Source organism: Tiliqua scincoides, chromosome 5, assembly GCF_035046505.1.
Source record: "Tiliqua scincoides isolate rTilSci1 chromosome 5, rTilSci1.hap2, whole genome shotgun sequence".
Classification (NCBI taxonomy): domain Eukaryota; kingdom Metazoa; phylum Chordata; class Lepidosauria; order Squamata; family Scincidae; genus Tiliqua; species Tiliqua scincoides.
In genome coordinates this window covers 127624297-127644687 of record NC_089825.1, presented here as the reverse complement: position 1 = coordinate 127644687, position 20391 = coordinate 127624297, and the positions used below count along the sequence as shown (strand labels likewise).

Below are 20391 nucleotides of genomic sequence, written 5' to 3'. Positions count from 1 at the left end.
GAGGTAGATCACGATGTGCCTTTTTTAAGGCACATCCATGCGCAACAACAGGGGCCTCTGCCCTGTCCACTAGAACAAGTGCATTATATGTTGGGACAAAATTGTTTAAAAAGTTAGAAACTTATTAGGAACCAATGTAGTGTATCAAACATCCTCCAGCTGACCCTGTCCACAGTCTCAAGTTCACATGAATGTGTTGCATTAAGAGGAGTGGGTGAGAAATGTGTCCTCTCAAGTGCCTCAGAATTTTGTAGGTAGGTGTGAGAGTAGTACAAGTGGCAAGACCCGGGTTCAAATCCTGCATCAGTCACAAAACATTCCCTGTTGTGGCCTTTGTCCAGCTGTGCAACTTATAGGGTTTGTGGAGATGACAAGGGGTGATGGAGAAGAGGCACCTCTGCTACCCTGGGCGTTTTGGAGGAACATAAAAAGAGCCCCTGCTGGGTGAGGCCAAAGGCTTCCTGCATCTCACAGTAGCCCACCAGATGTCTCAGGGAGCACACAGGACCACAAGAGACCTGCATCCTGGTGCCCTCCCTTGCACCTGGCATTCAGAGGTCGCCTGCTTCTAAAATCTGCAGGTTGCACAGACCCATCAGGGCTTGTAACTTGTGATGGACTTTTCCTCCAGAGATTTGTCCAGTCCCCTTCCAAAGGCCAGATGCCATCAGCACCTCCTGTGGCAAGGAGTTTCACGGACTAACTGGGAGAACAGAAGGGGTGGCCAGGGGCTTGCCCGCCCTGACCTGGCCCCCCACCGCCAGCCTGGCTTGCCTTTTTTCCTCCCCACCCCCTTGAAGACAAACAGGTCCATGAAGCTGCACCGGTCGAATGCCTGCCTGCCAGTGCGCGCGCGCGCAGGGGGAAGTGCGGGCTTCTGCGAAGCGAGCCTCACTTCCCTGCGTCTCTCCTCCCCTCTCTTTCGTTTTCGCTTTGATGCACACTTGCTGCTGCGGGCGCCTCCCTCTGGAACGCGCCTGCCGGGTTTCGGGGTTCAGTCTGCCCCAGCGTCGCCACCCCAAAGCCCGGACTCGCTCCCTGCAGCAGACCCCGCCAGGACCATGGCTTCTCTGCAAGTCTCCCCAGCCTGCGAGGCGCAAGTAAAGTGGCTGGGGTGGGACGAGGGTGGGGGCCCCCCGATCCCATGTCTGGGGACACTCAGGGGGTGGCAGCTCCAGCCCATGGAGTGTCAGTGCTGGGGGGGCATCAGCTGGCGTCCCTTTCTGAGCTCCTCTGGTCCGCAGAGTTGGGGGGCAGGCAGGCATTCAACAGGGCAGACCCCCCCCCACGCATGTCTGATTTTCCATTTGGACTTCACCAGTTGAATTTCCACAGTAGACAAAGGCGCCTTCCTGGAAGTTAAGGCGCCTGTGTAAGGGGAAGGGGGCTCTGGAGTGCCTGGAGTTGACCCCTGGTTTGGAAAGGGGAGATGAGGTGGCCCCCCTCCCTGCCTGGGTAGGGGTTCAGGCAAGAGACGAGCACCCTATTTTGGTCGCATCCAGGCGAGCAGCCGGCCAGCAGACAGGTGCTTGGTGGGATCGGGTGACACTGGGGAGCTGGCGCAGTGCCCGGGCATGTGGGGATTGTCTCTGCGCCATGGAATCAGGTTTCATCCCTCTCCCTTCCTCTCTCCTTTCACATCTCTCCAGGTGGATTCCTTCAAGAAGGAGCTCTGTGCCCAGGTGAGAGCTCAAAAACTTCCTTCCAGCAGTGCCCTGTGGCAAAAAAAGGGGATTCTCTCTCCCACCCCTGGGAGAATTGTTGCAGGGGTGCCCCACTGGGAAAAGGGGAGCCGGTGGGGTTGTTGAGCTCCCTGGATCTCAGCCCTGGAACTTATTTCCAGTGCCATGGTTCAACCCCAGCATACCTGAACTTAGCACAGGAGCCTCTGAGCATGTACAGAGCACAGTCCCCTTCCAAAGGGGAGCACATTGTTTCCCTCCTCTTCATCATCCCCTTTCTTTTTAAATTAAGAGACTAGGCTTCCCAGGTGAAAATTTGCATCTTTTTCTTTTTAATTCTGCTGAAGTTTCCATTTCACTGGAGAGCTACGAATCACATATAAATACTCGCTTTATTGATCCTGTTTTCCCCTCTGTTCACCACTGTGCGCCTGTCTGCCCTCAACTCATCAAGGCTGAAGAACTCGTTGCAAGTCGTTTCCCAGCAAAAATTGTGGAGCTCAGTAATTTTCTGCAGGTAATATGGTACTTCTTGTGAATATTAGTTGGGGGGGGGGTTGTCTTGGGCAGGCAACTTTCAGGCATGCAGAGGGTTAACTCCCCCTTCTTTCCAGTTCGTCCTCAAAACCTTTTCCACTGGACTCTGGCTTATTTTTTTTTAATCCTCAGCTCCCAACTGTGAATAAACTTTAAGGAAACCATCCTGGAAAATGTTAATTGAAGGGTGGGATACAAATCTATATTTGTCTACATTCTTTTGTCTCTCTGCCCCTTCTTTTTTTTTCCCCCCCAGTGTGTATGTTGGATTGTCAGCTCTGTGGGAGAAGGGGGACTTGCTTGTTGGGTGTTTGAAAACAATATAACTTGTTTTTACTCAGAAGTAAGCCCATTGTGAGCGGTAAGACTTATGCTGTAAACCTAGCTTACTCACCAGAAACAACCACCTCTACGTGTGACTTTGTAAGGCACCATGTACACTGATGGTATGGAAATCATGTTGAGAATGTTGTTGTTGTGAAAAAAATTTCAGAATTTTGAAAATAACGAGATCTAAGAGAGAAGGGAGGCTGTGGGTCAGAACAGGATCTTGGGGAAACTTGACACAGAGAGCAGCTGCAAAAGTACCCCAGTCCACAGTGGGAAGAGCACGTGGGGAGTGGAGCAGGACCCTTACTTAAGGCTGCAGATTCTCCCCCCCCCCATTGATAAGTAAACACAACTCTAGAAATGCCATGTCACCTTTGGAGAAATTGCAAGGTTGAGTTTGCAGACAGGCCTGGCTTCTCTGGGTGAAAAGAACCTCAAGTGGTAGGTGATAAGAGAAGTGATATGGAGCAGGGTAAGATGGTTGGACTCAACCAGGAGCAGCTTTCCATGTTCAGAAGAGGTCTAGAGTTTGAGCTGTAGGAATGTGAACAGACCACCCAATTCTGACCTGTGCACTTCAGTAAGTAGGTGTTGTGGGAAAAACTACACTTCAGAGCAATCCCTGAGTCGTTCACAATTCTGTGTTTCTGTGGGACTCACACCTGGCCGAAGCTGGAGAGGTGAGTGGATTTGGGGAAGCTTAGGATGATGGTGAGACTCCTATAAACTTTTAATTTGGGCTGTAGCTTTAAATACTGGTATGAATTATCTAGTGACAGGCTGCACTAGCCATTGTGGAGGACATGACCTCTGCCCCAAAGTGCTTACAATCTACAAGAAATGGACAAGATTCAGATAGAAGATAGGGGATCTGAAGGTGCCTGTTTCTCCTTTTTCCAGACCCCTGAACTGAATGTCTCAGACCTCATTTCACTCCGCGCGGAGTTGGACATCCCCATACCTGACCCTAAGAAGGACGAGGAGCGTCGCAAACAACGGGAAGTGAGTGAGGTGTGGGGAGGGGCAAAGGGCAAAGGGCAAAGGGCAAAGGGAAGAGATCGAATTCCAACAACAATATATGTGCATTTGGGATGATCACAGTCTAGGAATGGGCAATGCAATTTACTAGTGACCATCAGAAACAGACTGGAGTCTAGTCCTGCAAGCTCCCTGGACCTTCCTCCTCCAGGTCTTTCTGCAGATTGGTGGAAAGGTCAGGCTGCTTTGCATGTTACCCAGAATTCCTACATGTATGGAAACTGGCATGTGCATGTAGGTTATGCATTTGTGCCGGGAAGCTGCGGTTGGCCCAGCATCCCAGCACATGTACAAGCCGTGGAACGCATGCGTGTGCTTCCATTCCACGTAGCAGTCTCCTTGAGGCTTGCATGCCAACTCCTACATGGAAGTTATTTTTGTGTACAGAAGTTGTTGCATCCGAAGGGTCACGTTCCTTCATGTTATATTTACAATCTCTGTTGTTGTTGCACTCACAACAACTTGGCGAGGAAGGCCATCATTATTTCCATGTGCCACTAAGAAAGTGAACACATGTCCAAGGCTGCCCAGTGAGTCAGAGGAAGAATTTGCACCCCAGGTATTCCACATCCAGCTTGTTATAATTCAGGGGGACGATTCCTCGTGGAGGAGGGAAGATGCCACCTTATTATGACGACTCCCTGATTTAATGCACACCTTCCCTTTTGCCTGGAGGGATAAACAGAGGAGATTTAAGCTCCACGCATCACCCTTGTTTTTAAAGCAATATTTTCAGCTGAACCCTCCCTACCCTAGTGGCATATGCCTCTTGGCTCTCTCTCACCCGTACTTTTCCATTTCGTTATCCTAAGCACAGCAGTTTTCCATCTTTTTCATCTCATGGTACACTGACAAGGTGCTAAAATTGTCAAGGCAGACCATTGGTTTTTTGACCATTAACAAGTCACACCACACTGCTAAAGGGGGCTTACATCTCCCGACGGCCCTACTAATAAATGACCCTCCCTCAAACTTCAGTTGCACACCACATCTCCCTTCCATATTATTTTTCATTGCCCCCTCCCTTGCGTGTCGGAAAAGATACCATGTTAAACTAGAAGATTCTACACCCTCCCATGTGTTTTCATTCTGTTCTTTCAGGTGATCGAAGGGGAGGGTTAGATGAGTTTATTTTGGGTGGGGAGCACAGGATATATATCCCTTTTGTGTCAATTTTCATGTTTCTTTATGTCAGCTGAGGACAAAGTAAAACCAAACATGAAGAGAACAAAGGATGGGGCCAGATGTGAATTGGGGCAATGGGTTCAGATCTTAGCACCACACTGGACGCACTTAGTGACCTTGGAAAACTTGTCACACTCCTCCTCTTATCTGTAAAATGGGACTATTATACTGACCGACTTGCTGTAATGCTGAATTAGGCAAGAAGTGCAACCCTGTGTCTGCTTGGAAGTAACTCCTTTTGCAGTGAAAGCAAGATTGTTTGATTACATGTGATTAGGATCGGGAAAACTCTTCTAGAACTCTGTGTTGCCTTGGTTTCTCAATTTTATCTGTTGTGCAAGGATGGGTTATATTTCCACATGGTGACTGAGATTTCTCCACCAAAGCATCCCCCTCCCATATTGCCCATGAATGTGCCCTCTCTCACTGTGCCCCATTTTCCACAGTCATAGAACGAAACTAGATTTTATGTATTCCTTAGGTCTGGCTGATTCGTGGGAGTGTTGAATTTGTTAGTGTTTTCGCTAGAACCCTGAAATGTGGTACTAAATCACCCCAAATTACCAGAAAAATCTGACAATGAGACCTGTGCACCCTTCAGTTGTACAGAAGAGTAAAAGGATATCCTCGATCATCACTTTCAGGCCATGTTAAAAGCTTGAAATCTGAGCATGCACAAAGGTCAAGACAAACTGTTATTAGGAAATGTTATTAGGCTTTGAAAATACAGTTCCCATATCCCACTGCAGTTTTAAATATGTGATGACTATTGCAGTTACCTTCATTTTAATTCAGAAAACAGTTACAAAAATATGTATCCACCATGTGTTTTGTGTACATATGTCGGCATGGCTGAATTTTAACCCCCGATTTACAAGCCATTTTCATTTGTATCCATTGCCGTATTCCAGTAAAATTCCTCCTGCAGCTTTTTTCTCAAACATTAATCGTTTGTGTCCTAAGAAGTGCAAACAGAGATCAGGTGACATTTTGTGTTTTCTTGCGTGTGGTTGTGCAAGAATATGAAGAATACGTTGCACAACAGTGAGATAACAACCATTTTGTGTGCGATATCACACACAATGTGTTGCACAAGCACAAAGCCAAGTCAGGTTCCCATTCTATGCTATTCTATTCTGAGGCCAATTCTATGCTTGGGATCATTAGGAAGGGTATTGAGAACAAAACGGGTAGTATTATAATGCCGTTGTACAAATCTATGGTAAGGCCACACCTGGAGTATTGTGTCCAGTTCTGGTCGCCGCATCTCAAAAAAGACATAGTGGAAATGGAAAAGGTGCAAAAGAGAGCGACTAAGATGATTACGGGGCTGGGGCACTTCCTTATGAGGAAAGGCTACGGCGTTTGGGCCTCTTCAGCCTAGAAAAGAGACGCCTGAGGGGGGACATGATCGAGACATACAACATTATGCAGGGGATGGACAGAGTGGATAGGGAGATGCTCTTTACACTCTCACATAATACCAGAACCAGGGGACATCCACTAAAATTGAGTGTTGGGCGGGTTAGGACAGACAAAAGAAAATATTTCTTTACTCAGCGTGTGGTCGGTCTGTGGAACTCCTTGCCACAGGATGTGGTGATGGCGTCTAGCCTAGACGCCTTTAAAAGGGGATTGGACAAGTTTCTGGAGGAAAATTCCATTACGGGGTACAAGCTATGATGTGTATGCGCAACCTCCTGATTTTAGAAATGGGTTATGTCAGAATGCCAGATGCAAGGGAGGGCACCAGGATGAGGTCTCTTGTTATCTGGTGTGCTCCCTGGGGCATTTGGTGGGCCGCTGTGAGATACAGGAAGCTGGACTAGATGGGCCTATGGCCTGATCCAGTGGGGCTGTTCTTATGTTCTGATGTTGGCCTGCCAGAACACTGTGCTTTCGCTTCTGTGTGCGCAAAAACCTTCTTATGTGAACAGAAGGATAATTTAGGATACCGTCCAAAATTTCTGGAGATATATTTTGGTTTCAACACCTATTTCAGAAACAAACAAAACTATTCCAATTCTCATGGTAATTACCAATTACCATTAATTACAGCATTACCAGTGCAACTATATTTTTGTTCATTTTGCTTTTCTTGCTCTGCGACTTAGCAGAGGGATGAAGGGATGTGACTCTCCTTCCTCTTGCTTCTAATGACCTCAATCTCTCATTCTTTGGCTACAGAAAGACAAAAAAGATGAGAAGAAAGAAGAGAAGGACTCCAAGAAATCAGAGGAGGAGGAGGATAAAGGTACTTTGGACTGCAACAGAAGGCTACTTTAAAAAATGTCTTCTGCAAGGAAAGCATTTGGAAATCTTTCCTTATAATTATAAGGAGCATGCCCACTTTTTGCCACATTTAACAGACTCCAACTGGTGATTTTGCAGAAGAATCTGGCCTAGGTGACAAAGCCCCTCTTCTCTCTATTATCCTGGGGTTTTTTGGCTTGCTGGAAGGGGATGGTGTGGGGTAGCGGAGGGGGGAAAGTGATCTGTTCGTTAGACATGAAGGAGTAGTAACAGATAGGCAAAGCACTAGAAGGGTGTGTGCAGTTGATTCCGCTTTTGCTACCCGCAGAACATAAATATTTGAGGTTGAAGATTTTATTAGGATTACCCTTTGTTTTCCTGACAGGTCTTCCATGGCTTTAACAGCTGTATGACAGTCAGAAATCCAAAAGGTTGAGCTTCCTCATCTGTTACAGGAAAGCTTCACCTGCTGCATTCCTGCCTGTTACACAGTTATTAGAGGCATGGTGCCTTGGTGCCTCAATCTGATAAATCGTAGGCACTCTGGTCCTACCTGCCAACCAGGTTTCTATCTGAACAGTAACCTTTGAAAATATGGTTGCTGATGCTGACTGCTGCAGAAAGCTGCTGAGGTGCAACTTTGAGTAGGGAGGAGAAGGGAAGAGCGAAGTCTTGGAGTACTGACTGGAGAGGCTGGAACGAGGATCTAGATTCTGCCATCCTGAACTCTCTTCTCCTCCCTTCAGCCCCACCTTGCGGCCCTGTTTGCCACAATGACAAGATCACGGCACTCCTGAACCGCGTGAAACCAGAGATCCAGGGTGCCAAGGAGAAACTGAATGTGGTAAGGCAAGAAAAGGACACACTCATGTTCACATGTGCAAATGCGCCCAAGGACATACACATTCACCCAGGTTCCTCCTCTTTCCTCAGATCTCTCTGTGGTTACAGCTCCAGGTGCCGAGGATCGAGGATGGCAATAATTTTGGGGTTGCAGTCCAGGTGAGTTTTGACCCAACACCCCTGTTCACCCACCAGCACACACAAGTGTGTGGACCACATCTTCGTGTCAGCAAAGGCAGCTCAGCCCTGGAAAGTGCTTTCAAAGGCAGTCTTTAGCCTGAAACATGGGGTGCACCCCACAGTGCTTCAGGTACCTCCAGACTATCCAGAAACCTGAAATTAGGAACATGTAACTTCTAGCACAAAGACACACTGAAGAATCTGAAAATGGTGGAGTGTGCCACCGAGCATGTCCAAAGTTCATTGCCCTCTTGAATTTCTCTAGCTAGATGCATATTCACACCCATTGCACTTGAGATGAAGAGCAGGGCTTACCAGACTGCCAGTGTGGCTTTCACTTAAGCCCCAGCAGCGTTCAAGGCCTTCTTCCCCCTCTTCATTCATCCTCCACTGACACTGTGGACAAAGTGGTTCTCTGCACTTCATTGCCTCCTTTTTTTCCCCTTTTCTCTCACCAGGAAAAAGTGTATGAATTGCTGACTTCGGTTCGAACAAAGCTGGAATCGTTTCAGACCCATATTGCCAAGTGAGTCCAAAACCAGATACACTCCCGATGTACTTACAGGTTAGGTTCCAGGGGTCTGTATGGAAGTTAAAATGTACATCGCTGAAAGCATCTGGCTCTTGCCAACTCAGCACGATCATGTGAGTGTGAAAGCACCACCAAAAGAAGTGTTCCTGCACAAAAGCATCAGTGCTGCCATCTGTAACTTGAACATCCAGAACTTGGGGCAGCCAGCACCTGGGCAACTGCCAACAATCCCCCCTCCCCAGAGCTTATATTGTGCCCCTTTTATGTTCAAGTGTGAGGAAAATCCAGTGATGTTCATTAAGAGGCTTAGGGCACAATCTTATGGTAGGTCTGTGCCAGCAGAGTGCACACTCCACCGGTGTAGACTGTCGCAAATGTGCCATAAAACATGTTGCAACAGCACACTATCCAGGCCCACTGGTACAAAGACCAAAGCCTTCCCATGCACGCCAGCAGAAGGAGTGGTGCTCACTGGACAAGGTAAGATTTGCGATGAGCAGCACAAGGGCTGGGGACAGCAGCGACGGAGGCGGAGGTGGGCAGTTGAGCGGGGGGGGGGGCTGGGATCAGAGGTGCCTCTGCTCCTAACGCAAGAAGCTTCTAGACAGGTGCTAAAGGGCATCCTGTGCAGTCAGGAAGTCAAAGGTGAACCCTGGCGCAGTTGCAAGGAGTCATAAATGTGGGTGCAGCACAGAAGCTAAAGTGTGTCACAAACATTTCCAGAGGCTGTGTGTGTGTGTCTGTGTGTGTGTGTGTGAGAGAGAGAGAGAACATGCCCAGCTCATATCCTTATCTGAATTAGTGGTGTGCTGTTATGCTGTGCAGGAAGAGAGAATGTGTGAGGAAAATGGTTAGATCCACCTTGGAGATATGGGGTTAAAGTTCCAGAGACCCCAACAGACAGCCTTTCCCTTTCCCTAAGCCCGATGCATCTTCAGGGCCCCACCCCATCCAACTTTCCAGCGCTGATGCAGCCTTGCCAACAGGGCGTGTGCTGTGTCCTGCAGTGACTTCGGGGTTGCATTGTGGCTGCATTGATGCTGGAGAGCACAGCAGGATAGGACTGGGCCTGAATCTGGTCAAACAAGTTCTTTCGACACTGTCAAGCATCTTGATTAAAAAGTTAATTAGTGTTGCTGTGTGCCTCATTGTCAACCAACCAAGCCAGTTCTCCCCTGGCCTCTCGCTGTGTACAGTTGTCAGACAGGCGGAATCGCAGTGTGGTGCAAAGGGCTGGGCTGGCTATTCCCTCTTGCCTCCAGCTCCTCCTCTCAGTGCAGAGGGATCTCTTGCCTTTCTCCCGTCTTTGGAGCTGCCCTCTTCCCAAGCCAATTTCAGTTTCTTAAGCACTCTGTGTCAGAAAACGACACAAAGGGGAGTTGTGGACCATGTGCTCCGTTGTAGACCATGTGCCTGGAGGACGGGGTGCCTCTTTTTGTGCATGCTCCTCCTTCAGTGTTGGCCTGGGTAGAAGTCTTCTGCTTTGCCTCTTTCAAGCCCATCTCCAAGTCCGGGACCACTCAGTTCCTGAGGCAGTGGGTCAAATGCTGCCCCTTCCCCTACCTGGTGATGTGTCAGCCTCTGCTCCTCCCGTGCCCTGGATTGGAAAAGACAAGAGGGGGATAGAGCAGCAGCAGAAGTGTGGGGAAGAAAGGAGAATGGTGGGCTAGATTGTCCCCCTCCTCCTTTTCCAGTCCTGGGCAGGGAGGGGAGTGGTGGACAGTGGACATTCTCCCCCAACCTGCTGCCTCAGGCAACTGCCTCCGTTGCAGCATGGATGGGCCGGCCCTTTTCTCTTGGTCTCTTTTTTAAAGCAGTGAATATGCCCTATTGCACCTCAGCACCTTTTGGCTGGATATGCTTTCTTCTCATACGTTAATTTACCTTTGTAAAATTTAAACAAGTGCTGCACAGTTCTGCTATAATCTGAAGCACACTGTCATAGAAGTAAGCCCACTGAGCACAGTGGGGTTTACTTCTGAGTAAACATGTATAGGATTGTCCTGTCAGACAGTTTGATGATGATGATAATTGTAATAGTAATACAGGTATTTCTATACCGCCTTTCTTGGCCGTCAGATTTTTCCTCAGACTTTATTCAAGGCAGTTTACATAGGCAGGCTAATTACAAATCCCCATAGGGATTTTTACAATTGAAAGAAGGTTCTATCTTTCCACAACATTCAGATGTTTCTTTCTGATCTGGTTTCACATTCTGGGCTCCATCCTCCCACGCTCAGAGCAGATGGAATAGCTCGGCTCAGCTTGTCAGCTGCTTCAAGGTCGCACAATAGATATGATAGAACATTCATCTAACTATATTTTGAAGGCAAGGACTTAAAAAAAAAGACGAATGGCCAGCAGCCTCTGAAAAGAGGCATTCCACTTTTTTCACACTGGAGGGAATGCCTCTTCTCAAGTGATGTGTGCCGTGACAAACACGTGCAAATATTAGCTAAAATCAGACAGCCTATTTTACTCATAGGAAACTGCAATCCAAGTCACCCAACTAAAACTTGTACATTCTATCAACCAAGATTTCTTTTATCATTTAACAGCCTTGATTTAAACTCTGATATTTCACCATCCAGTTTCTCTCCCCTTGTCTTTTTTTTTTTTAAATGACAAACTGCATCCAGTTTATTGGGCTATGTAATGTATGAGTGCAAATTCAGCACTTAGAAACACAAAATAAAATTAAAAGCCCAAGTCTGAAATTTGGGGGAAATGAGGGAACACGTGAAGATCAATAGTGAGAGCTGGGAGACAAAAATGACATTGGACTGAACTGGTGTTGGTCTGGACTGGACACAGTTTGAGAGCTGGGAAGTGATTTTGGAGTTAGCTTCCCTTAGCTCATCTTGAGGTCACTGCCCTTCTTTCTCACTTGCACTCAGGAACATCAGGACACAGCTTGGACAAACAGTGCTGAATTGTGGACATACAGAGGCATTGGCTCTATTCTTGCACCTTAGTAGCAAAAGCTGCCTATTCAGTTCAGTGCAATACCAGAAATGGCACATTAAGACTGTGTGTCCCACTCCCTGTATGCTAAGCAGGACTTAGGAAGTCAGCTTGGGCCTAGCTCTGAAAGAAACAGGCAAGCATCTTGGAAAAACAAGAGTTTATTGAGGAAGGGAAAAATAAAATGGGGACTGGGCAAACACAGTCCTAAACACAGTCCTAAAGCAGGCACTTGCAAAGAGAGGAAAATGGAAATAAGTAAAGCAGCTACCACGTTTTCCAGACTCACAAAGAGAGTCTGGTCCAACAAGAAGCTGACGGAACATACCAAGATCCAGGTCTACAGAGCTTGCGTCCTGAGTACACTTCTGTACTGCAGCGAGTCATGGACTCTCCGCTCACAACAGGAGAGGAAACAGAACGCTTTCCACATGCGCTGCCTCCGACGTATTCTCGGCATCACCTGGCAGGACAAAGTTCCAAACAACACAGTCCTGGAACGTGCTGGAATCCCTAGCATGTATGCACTGCTGAAACAGAGACGCCTGCGTTGGCTCGGTCATGTTGTGAGAACGGATGATGGCCGGATCCCACAGGATCTCCTCTATGGAGAACTTGTGCAAGGAAAGCGCCCTACAGGTAAACCACAGCTGCGATACAAGGACATCTGCAAGAAGGATCTGAAGGCCTTAGGAATGGACCTCAACAAGTGGGAAACCCTGGCCTCTGAGCGGCCTGCTTGGAGGCAGGCTGTGCAGCATGACCTTTCCCAGTTTGAAGAGACACTTGGCCAACAGTCTGAGGCTAAGAGGCAAAGAAGGAAGGCCCATAGCCAGGGGGACAGACCAGGGACACACTACACTTGCTCCCAGTGTGGAAGGGATTGTCACTCCCGAATTGGCCTTTTCAGCCACACTAGACGCTGTTCCAGAACCACCTTTCAAAGTGTGATACCATAGTCTTTCGAGACTGAAGGTTGCCAACAACATGATGCAGTAACCTCCTAGACATAGACATTATTGCTATTACTCCACTTCCTTTTTTCACTTCCAGCAGAGTAACATGCAAATCACTTTTGCAAGTGCTGGCACCAAATGCCGGCTCCTTTTATTTGATGGGGAGAGCGAATCAAGATCCTACCGTTTGGATTGGCTGCTCAAAGGTGGAGAGCCCTAGTCAGTCCTCCCCTTGGCCACAATCAGTTGGGTGGACTTACTCAGTGGACAGGCGATGGGGGCCATGCCGTGGGCCAAGGTTCTTTTTGGCCTGGCCCTCAGGAACCGATGCCACCCTCTCTAGCCCTGATACACGGCTGTTCCTGCAGATTTGCAGGTCGTTGGGGTGCAAATGGAGAAACTACGCTGACTCACTAAACTATGCTGGTGTTTGTGCACCATGTCACACACTAACAGGGGCTTGCATGTGAGAGAGCAGGGGTCCCTTCTACCAGCAGGCCTCTATAGCCGATTGCGTCTGCCACAAAGGAATTGCGCGGCAGTGCAGAGAAAGCCTCCTCCTTTAGTGCATGCAGAAGATATGGTGGTGAGGGTTGGGTCAGCAGCTGTTCCAGGGGAATAGTCGTGTCACAGACAAGACGATCCCTCTTCCTGGCCGTTCCCTCAGCCTTCTGGTGCCCCTTTACCAGGTACCCTTCCCAGTGGTTTGCTGGCTTGGAATGCCTATGTGATGCTGGACGGGCAAGACAGGACTGGGATTCTGGTTGTGTGCCGTCCACCTTCTTGCCCAACAGTCTACCTTTCTGAGTTGACCTGAGTGATTGGAGAGCCCTTGCCCAGTGCTGCTGGGGGACTTCAGTGTTCTCATGGAGGCCCTCAGTAAAAGCAAAGCTCCTGACTTCATGGCCACCATGGCAACTGGAGGCCTATCTCAGACATATGTGGCAAGGCAGTTTGGACCCAGAGTTTATTGGTGGACAGGCGTGTCGTGATCTGGATGTGGAGAACATTCAGATCACTCCTTTTGTGGACAGATCACTTCTGGTTAGGGTTCAAACTACTTGAAGCCCCTCACTTTTGCAGGGCTGGGGAACCAAAGTTTATGATCAGGCCCCAGAGGCAGTGTAACAGTACAGATACCTTGGAGAGAACACTGCCCAGAAGCTCCTGAGTCTGCACAGTATATCTTCTAGTGCCTGTTTGCTGGAGTTTGTTCTGCATCTTTTTATGTTGTGAGCTATTTGGGGGCAGGGAACCATTTATTTTTCTCTGAAAACTGGTTTGTGGACTTTTTTTTTTTGTTGGAAAGTGGTATATAAATATTCATAATCATCATCAGCTTCTCATCTCAGACCTGACCCTGTCTCTCTCCCATGTTTCCCAGGTATTACTCTGAACGGGGCGACGCCGTCTCTAAAGCAGCTAAAAGTCCACATGTGGTAAGTTCCACCCTTGTTGCGTTTCACAGCATGGACAGGGGTAGCTCAAGCATTAATGCTCCACCCCGGCTTTTGTCTCCCTTGCCTACAGGGCGACTATCGCCAACTTGTACATGAAATCGATGAGGCCGAGTATGCTGAAATCCGATTCATGGTCAATGAGATTCGAAACATTTACGTGAGTAATTGTGCTGCCAGGTTGGGGTGCAGAGAGCAAAGCCAGACGTGCCAAAGAACATGCCTGTGGAATGTGTGGGACAGCCCTTGGCAGCTGGAGAAACTCATCTGCACACTAGGAGTTCCACACTTGTAAGAAGTTGCTAGAGGAGGGCATGCTCGCTCCTTGGGCACAAGTTTTCAGCTAGGTTGCTAAAAGTTCAGTTAAGAATATAACTGCCCAGTGGGTAGTTCCACTGTCTTTCCAGGTGCAGGTTGAGGAGCTGGTCTGAAACCTTTAAAGCAACTTGGGACCAGGGAACTTACAGGACCAACGCTGTAAGACCCTGCCCACAGCTTGTGGCCTGCACCAGACAATCTCCTTGGGGTGCCTCATCCAACTGAGATCAGGCAGGTGGCTCTGGATGGCTTTGCCAGGGTGGCAGCACATCTCTCGAATGTCTTTCCACCAGAGGGCACAGAAGCAGCTTTTCGAGGATGGGTTCAGACCTGTCTTGATCTTCTCTGCCTTTTCTTTTTCAATGTCAGTTGTTCATGTTACTACATTTTTGCTGTTGCTTGCAAGCTGGTTTGGATGTTTCAATAGAAAAGTAGCCTATAACTATTTTCATTACGTGAAACAAGGCGACAAAAATTGCTGCGCTTCAATCAACAGTCCCTTCCAGGGACTGCATTTCGACCCACAGTCCCTGCCTTCTGACAGCAGCCAGCCAAATGTCCTGGGTGGGCTCTCAAAGCAAGGCTAACTGTTGCAATAGTAGCAGCTGTTGCAGTCAGGCCAGTGGTGGCTATCAGGCTTAGTAGCCAGCAGCTACTCTGTCCTCCACAGACCTTTTTAAAAACCCAAACACAAAGCACTTCCAGTCGGCTCTTACATGGGGCTTGCGTTTGTCTCCCAGCCAAGAAACTGGCCAAATCCACAGCTGCTTGGCTTCAGCAGGGTCACGGCATCATATGTTCTCAGGCCTGTCTCCCACATCCTTACCTTGAAAAAGGCTTTCCCCTAAAAACACATTTACACAGTGGTCATCACAGCATCCTGTACCTATGAATTCCAGAGCTTCACATCACGTTTTAAGAAAGTGGGGCTCCATTTCGCTTTTCTTAAATCTGCTGCCTGCTGTTGGTTGTTTTACCCCCACCTGACTTTGAGGAGGTTTTGGGGGTGGCAATGTGAGTCTTGCAGTTTCCCTTTGGCATGGAATAAGCTCTCAAATGCTATTTCAGAAATGCATGCCAATCTGCTTTATACTGCATCAAGCTCTTAGGTCATCTAGCTCAGTACTGTCCACCCCAACCTGCTGCTTGTCTTTCCCAACAATCTCTGGAGCTGCCAGGGCACCCAGGGCCTGCATACAAAGGAGGTGCTCTGTCACTAAACGACACCCATTTTCTCTTGCTTGTCCCTACAGAGCATGCTAGACTGGGGAAGCCTCAAGAGTCTACCTTCTCCCCTGTTTCATTCAGCTCATTTGGCTGAACTAGGCTCCCCCCCTCCCACCAGTACTGAACAAACTTCCAATTTCCTTTCATTCTCAGGCTGTAGCCTATGACATCATTCTGAAGAACTTTGAGAAGATTAAGAAGCCTCGAGATGAAAACAAAGGCATGATTTACTAAGCCACTAGTCAAGAACCAGGATGGAAGGAGCCCCAAGCGCTAAAACTTTGAGCTATGCCATTCAAATTCCATTCTTCTAGAAATAAAGAGATTTAAAATTTGATAGACATTTAGAGTTTTGAAACAAAAAAATTGTAACAGAATATTTGAGCTGGGATCCTTTAAGAATTTACAAAAAAAAATTCAGAAATCTGTGTCTAGAAGTGTTGATTAAATATATTTTTGAAATATTAATTGGCAAAAAGATGGTTTAGTGGGTTGTGAATTTGTTTTTGCACATATTGAGTATTTGGGATATACCCTTGGGGCAGGGTAGTGTGGGGGAGAAGTAGAATAAAAATTGTCAGCTACATGTCCCCAATTTCTCTCCAGCCATCACAGAAGACAGTGGGACGGGAGTAGCTGCACATCTGATATGATGTTCTCCCACCCCTTGCCCTTCACTGCCATCTTGTCGTGATACTGACTGGTCAGCAGCAGCCCCTCATGCACTGCCATTGGCCACTGACACCAGCTGGGCAATCTCTGTGTTGAGCTGCTGATTGGTCCAGTCCTCTCTAATGTCATCCAGGTGAGCATCAAAGTCGACCAACTGTGCATAAGCTTTGGCTTTCAGGAGAGACTTGCAGATGTGGCGAGAGGATTCCCAGTCACTCCACATAACCCTGAAAACAGACCAAAGCAAAAAGCTAGTTTCTAGACATTCAGGTTTATGGCTTGGATATGGGTTGGTGTAGTCTCCCTCTCTTGTCATCTGGGATAGAGAGCTTAGAAGAGTCTTGTGGACAGTCTGGAGACTTAGATTCAGTCCCACCTTCTGTAGCCTTGGACAAGTCACTTTCACATTCTCAATCTGTATCAGAGGAATGCTACTGATGTATCTTGCAGGCTTGTTTTGCAAGAGCAAATGCAATTAAGATTGTGAAGCACTTTGAAAATGAGTGCTATGCAAATGACAGTTGTAACTCACAGGTTCTTGTCTTTGGGGATCCACTGTCGATCTTTCTGCTCCAACACAATGAGCGGAGGGACCCTGGGATTGGTTATAAACTTGCGGTTATCCAACTGGTGGGGAGAAAAAGAATCCGATGGGGAAAGCCATCAGATACCTTAGTTAATCTTTCGATGCACAGGGAACAAAGTGCAGCTCTGCCTTAAGTAAGCATCTACCACACATTGACTCCAATTCCTTGACACACAAATGAAGATTAACCATGATAATTCAGACCTAGTATGCCCAATTTCTAGCTCTCACCATGATAAGCACGGCATCACCATACAATTCTGCAATGCGTCCAGCAGTCTTTTGTGCGAGAGGGGAAGGGCTGAAGGGAGCAAAGAAAAGAGGAAGTAAGGAACAAAAGAAGATTTATCCTGTAACAAAGTCCCACTTCCCAAACTCACTTCTTGTCATCAATTCCCGAGTTGGCCTGGTAATAGCCAGCCAGGAGCAAATCTGACTGGGAGCTCCAGATGTCAACCTGCAAAAATGAATTAAACATATTTACTGCCCCAGAATTCATGGTGTACTACTCTTTACTGGTCTGATTACAGATCAATTTTATAGACCAAATTTAAAGCCTGTGAAGTTTCTATGAAGGTATCAGTTGGTGGTCTCGATGGAAGGGGAAAGGTTTTTCTTGAAGCATAAGATACCAGTTGTTAAAAACAAAGGTTAATAACATGTAACTGTCAGCTCCCCTTAATGTTTTCTTGTTCATTCAACTTAGTTACATGAAATACTCGTAGTATCATTTCATATATGGGCAGGAGGCAGGAGGTCTTGTCTAGAGGGTAGGGCCTCCATTTGCCTGAAGATAACATCCGAAGGTCACCAGTTCGAGGCCACCGGCACCGTGCGACCTTGAAGCAGCTGACAAGCTGAGCCGAGTTATTCCATCTGCTCTGAGCGTGGGAGGATGGAGGCCAGAATGTGAAACCAGATCAAGAAAGTAGCACCTGAATGTTGTGGTTCTTGTAAGACAGAACATTCTTTCAAAATTGTAAAGATCCCTATGGGGATTTAATAAGCCTGCCTATGTAAACCGCCTTGAATAAAGTCTTGAATAAAGACTAAGAAAGGCGGTATATAATTACCTGTATTATTATTATTATTATTATTAAACCAGAATCACAATGGCTTAAAGAAAGTAGACAAGTTCAGAACTGTGGAAGTTCAGCATTGTGGAAAACACCAATTTAAATGGTGCACTAATATTGATTTTTAATATTGATATTAATTAATATTAAAAATAAATATTGATTTTTAGTTTAGCGCCATTAGCTTTAGTTGTCCCTGGTTAAAAGTTGTTCCACCCTGAAAAGAAAACTGAAAGGGAAGAATAAGCCAGTTTTTAAGTTTTTGCGGGGCCTTCAAGAGCCTGCACTTGTCATTCTCACTAGTTAATGGGCAGGGGGGAATTTTAACACAGGGTTCCACTTTTAATCATTACCAGAGGCATATGGATTTAGGAAGTGTTTTGTTGGGAAAAACGATCCCCTGCTACCCCATGCTACAGAGCCCAACACGTACCCTGCAGCTGGCAGTTCTTTGCTGCTTATACCTGGTTCAGGGCCACCTCCAGCATCACAGTGAGCGAAAGGTTGCTGTGGAAGAGGGGTATGCAGTCTGTAATGCAGAGACACTCTGGCTGCCCAGCCATCGTTGCCCGGCACCTCTGGGCCAAGAGCAGCCCATTCACTCCGGTGTGGGGGTAGCGGGCGGCGTGGAGACACATCTTGACATATGCCCGGGCCGAGATTTCCACTTCACCCATCCTGCCAGGCAAAGAGGGGGGCTCATTCTCCATTCAAAGCCACCAGCATAAGAAAAGTCCTACTGAATCAGGCTCATCTGGTCGACCATCCTGGACCATCCTGAAACATCCTGTTTCCCACAATGACCCCCCAGCTGCCTCCAGTCCCTTCTGCCACTGTTCCCCTCCTGCACACCCCACCAGCCCAGAGCTATTCCCCCCATTAGCGCTTCAGGGCCCTCTGAGTGCCTTCTGTCCATGCTCATTCCTCCTTCTTCCTCTAAATTAGTCTCCCCACCTCCATTCATTCCCTCAGAGGTCAGTGTACAATATTTACCCAATAGGACAGAAGAGACAGCCCTGGCCCTTGCAAACAGCTTTATTATGCAGACTGCACCACCAGGACCCAGAGTGCCCCGCAGAGAGTTGCACGGACACCCAGGTAGACCCCTGCTCCCAAGGAGCTTACAATCGAAAAGAGGCATTTCTCAATGTTTGTCCCCCACCATATCACTCTGCATGATCCACCTATTGGAAGTACAACTGGAAGTAACTGGCTATGTTGCCATTACCAGTCACTTCCAGATTGTGAGGCAAGAAGCAATGCAACAAACTTCAGTAAGAGGCTCAAGGCAATGGGGTGTTGTTTTTTTGAGTGTGCAAAAACTGCATGCTGGAACTCTGTCTGCCAAGTTGAGCTTCCTACCACTTCTTGTCATGCCGTACTGCTGGTCTCGCTGCTGGGTGGGGGTCTGCGGGCCCCATGCATACCACTGGACCCCACCTCAAGTACCACCAGTGGTACTAGTACCACTGGTTAAGAACATAAGAAGAGCCCCACTGGGTCAGTGGGTCCGCCTACAGTCATCATCACTTGTAACCTGTAATGAACTGCACTTGGTCATAAGTACAGAAGAGTCCCACTAGATCAGGCCAAAGGCCCATCTAGTCCAGCTTCTTATAACTCCCAGTGGCCCACCAGATGCCTCAGGGAGCACACAAGAGACGTGCATACTGGTGCCACTTTCCAGCACCGGGCATTCTGAGGCAGCCTCCTTCTAAAACCAGGAGGTTACATACGGCTTATAACCTGGGATGGACCTTTCCTCCAGAAATCTGTCCAATCCCCTATTAAAGGCATCCTCGATGCCATCACCACATCCTGTGGCAAGGAGTTCCACAGACTAATTTGTGAAACACTAAAAGAGACAGCAGCTGCTGCTGCAAGAGACCCTGCAAGGCATGAAGAATGGGTGCAAATTTTTGCATGCACTTGCTCAGACACACTTGGGAAACAAGATTGATTAAGGAGATGAAGGCAAAGGCCAACCTGCTGCGGGAAAGAAATCTCACCCCCTGCCAAAGTCCTGCAAGGGTAGACCAAGAAGCCCAGACCCCCCATGTCTGCCCCAAAGCCCCCAGCCCTCCTCTGCACCTGCCCCACTGCACTCACCTTCCCAGCTGCCTGCAGCTCTAGAGCCCCTCCTGCAGCACTCTTGGCCACGCCCACTCTCCATTGATTGGCCAACCGCAAGCCAATCACAGCGCGCCCCTTTCCCACTGAGTCATTGGCCGCACCAAGAGAGAGACTACCCTGCCTGCTGATTGGCTTTTAGGACAGCTGGGACTCCCAGGCTGTCCCCACGACCATAGAGAGTGGCGTGCTAGAACGCCCCCATAGTCACGAACCCGGAAGCTGGGCAAAGAAGGCAGCCCCAGTGTCTCTGCAGGAAGATGTTCAACTGGTGCAGCTTTTCCCTTCTCTGCATCACCAGGGCGGGAAAAGCTGCACTTACTTGCACCCAGACATAGCTATAACAGGCTGTGCTGGGGCTGAAGAGCTAAAAATACTCATGTATATGAATTTCATGTGGTTTAAACACTAAACCACACTATGGG

General features: G+C 47.9%; 2 protein-coding genes across 2 annotated transcripts; one reads left to right on the top strand and one right to left on the bottom strand.

The window, feature by feature from the left end:
- Positions 1-931: 931 nt before the first annotated feature.
- On the top strand, positions 932-15970 carry PSME1 (proteasome activator subunit 1). The gene is made up of 11 exons (XM_066627994.1): positions 932-1100; positions 1650-1682; positions 2137-2199; positions 3450-3551; positions 6960-7026; positions 7772-7869; positions 7959-8027; positions 8507-8574; positions 13885-13939; positions 14031-14117; positions 15656-15970. The coding sequence occupies exons 1-11, from the start codon at positions 1062-1064 to the stop codon at positions 15734-15736; spliced, it is 762 nt and encodes a 253-aa protein (XP_066484091.1). The 5' UTR covers positions 932-1061; the 3' UTR covers positions 15737-15970.
- EMC9 (ER membrane protein complex subunit 9) lies at positions 15935-19989 on the bottom strand. Its single transcript, XM_066627995.1, has 6 exons — positions 19946-19989; positions 18301-18514; positions 17141-17217; positions 16992-17061; positions 16707-16801; positions 15935-16401 (listed from the first exon to the last, which is right to left on the bottom strand). Exons 2-6 carry the CDS (start codon positions 18511-18513, stop codon positions 16221-16223), a joined length of 636 nt encoding a protein of 211 aa, XP_066484092.1. The 5' UTR covers position 18514; positions 19946-19989; the 3' UTR covers positions 15935-16220.
- Positions 19990-20391: the final 402 nt, after the last annotated feature.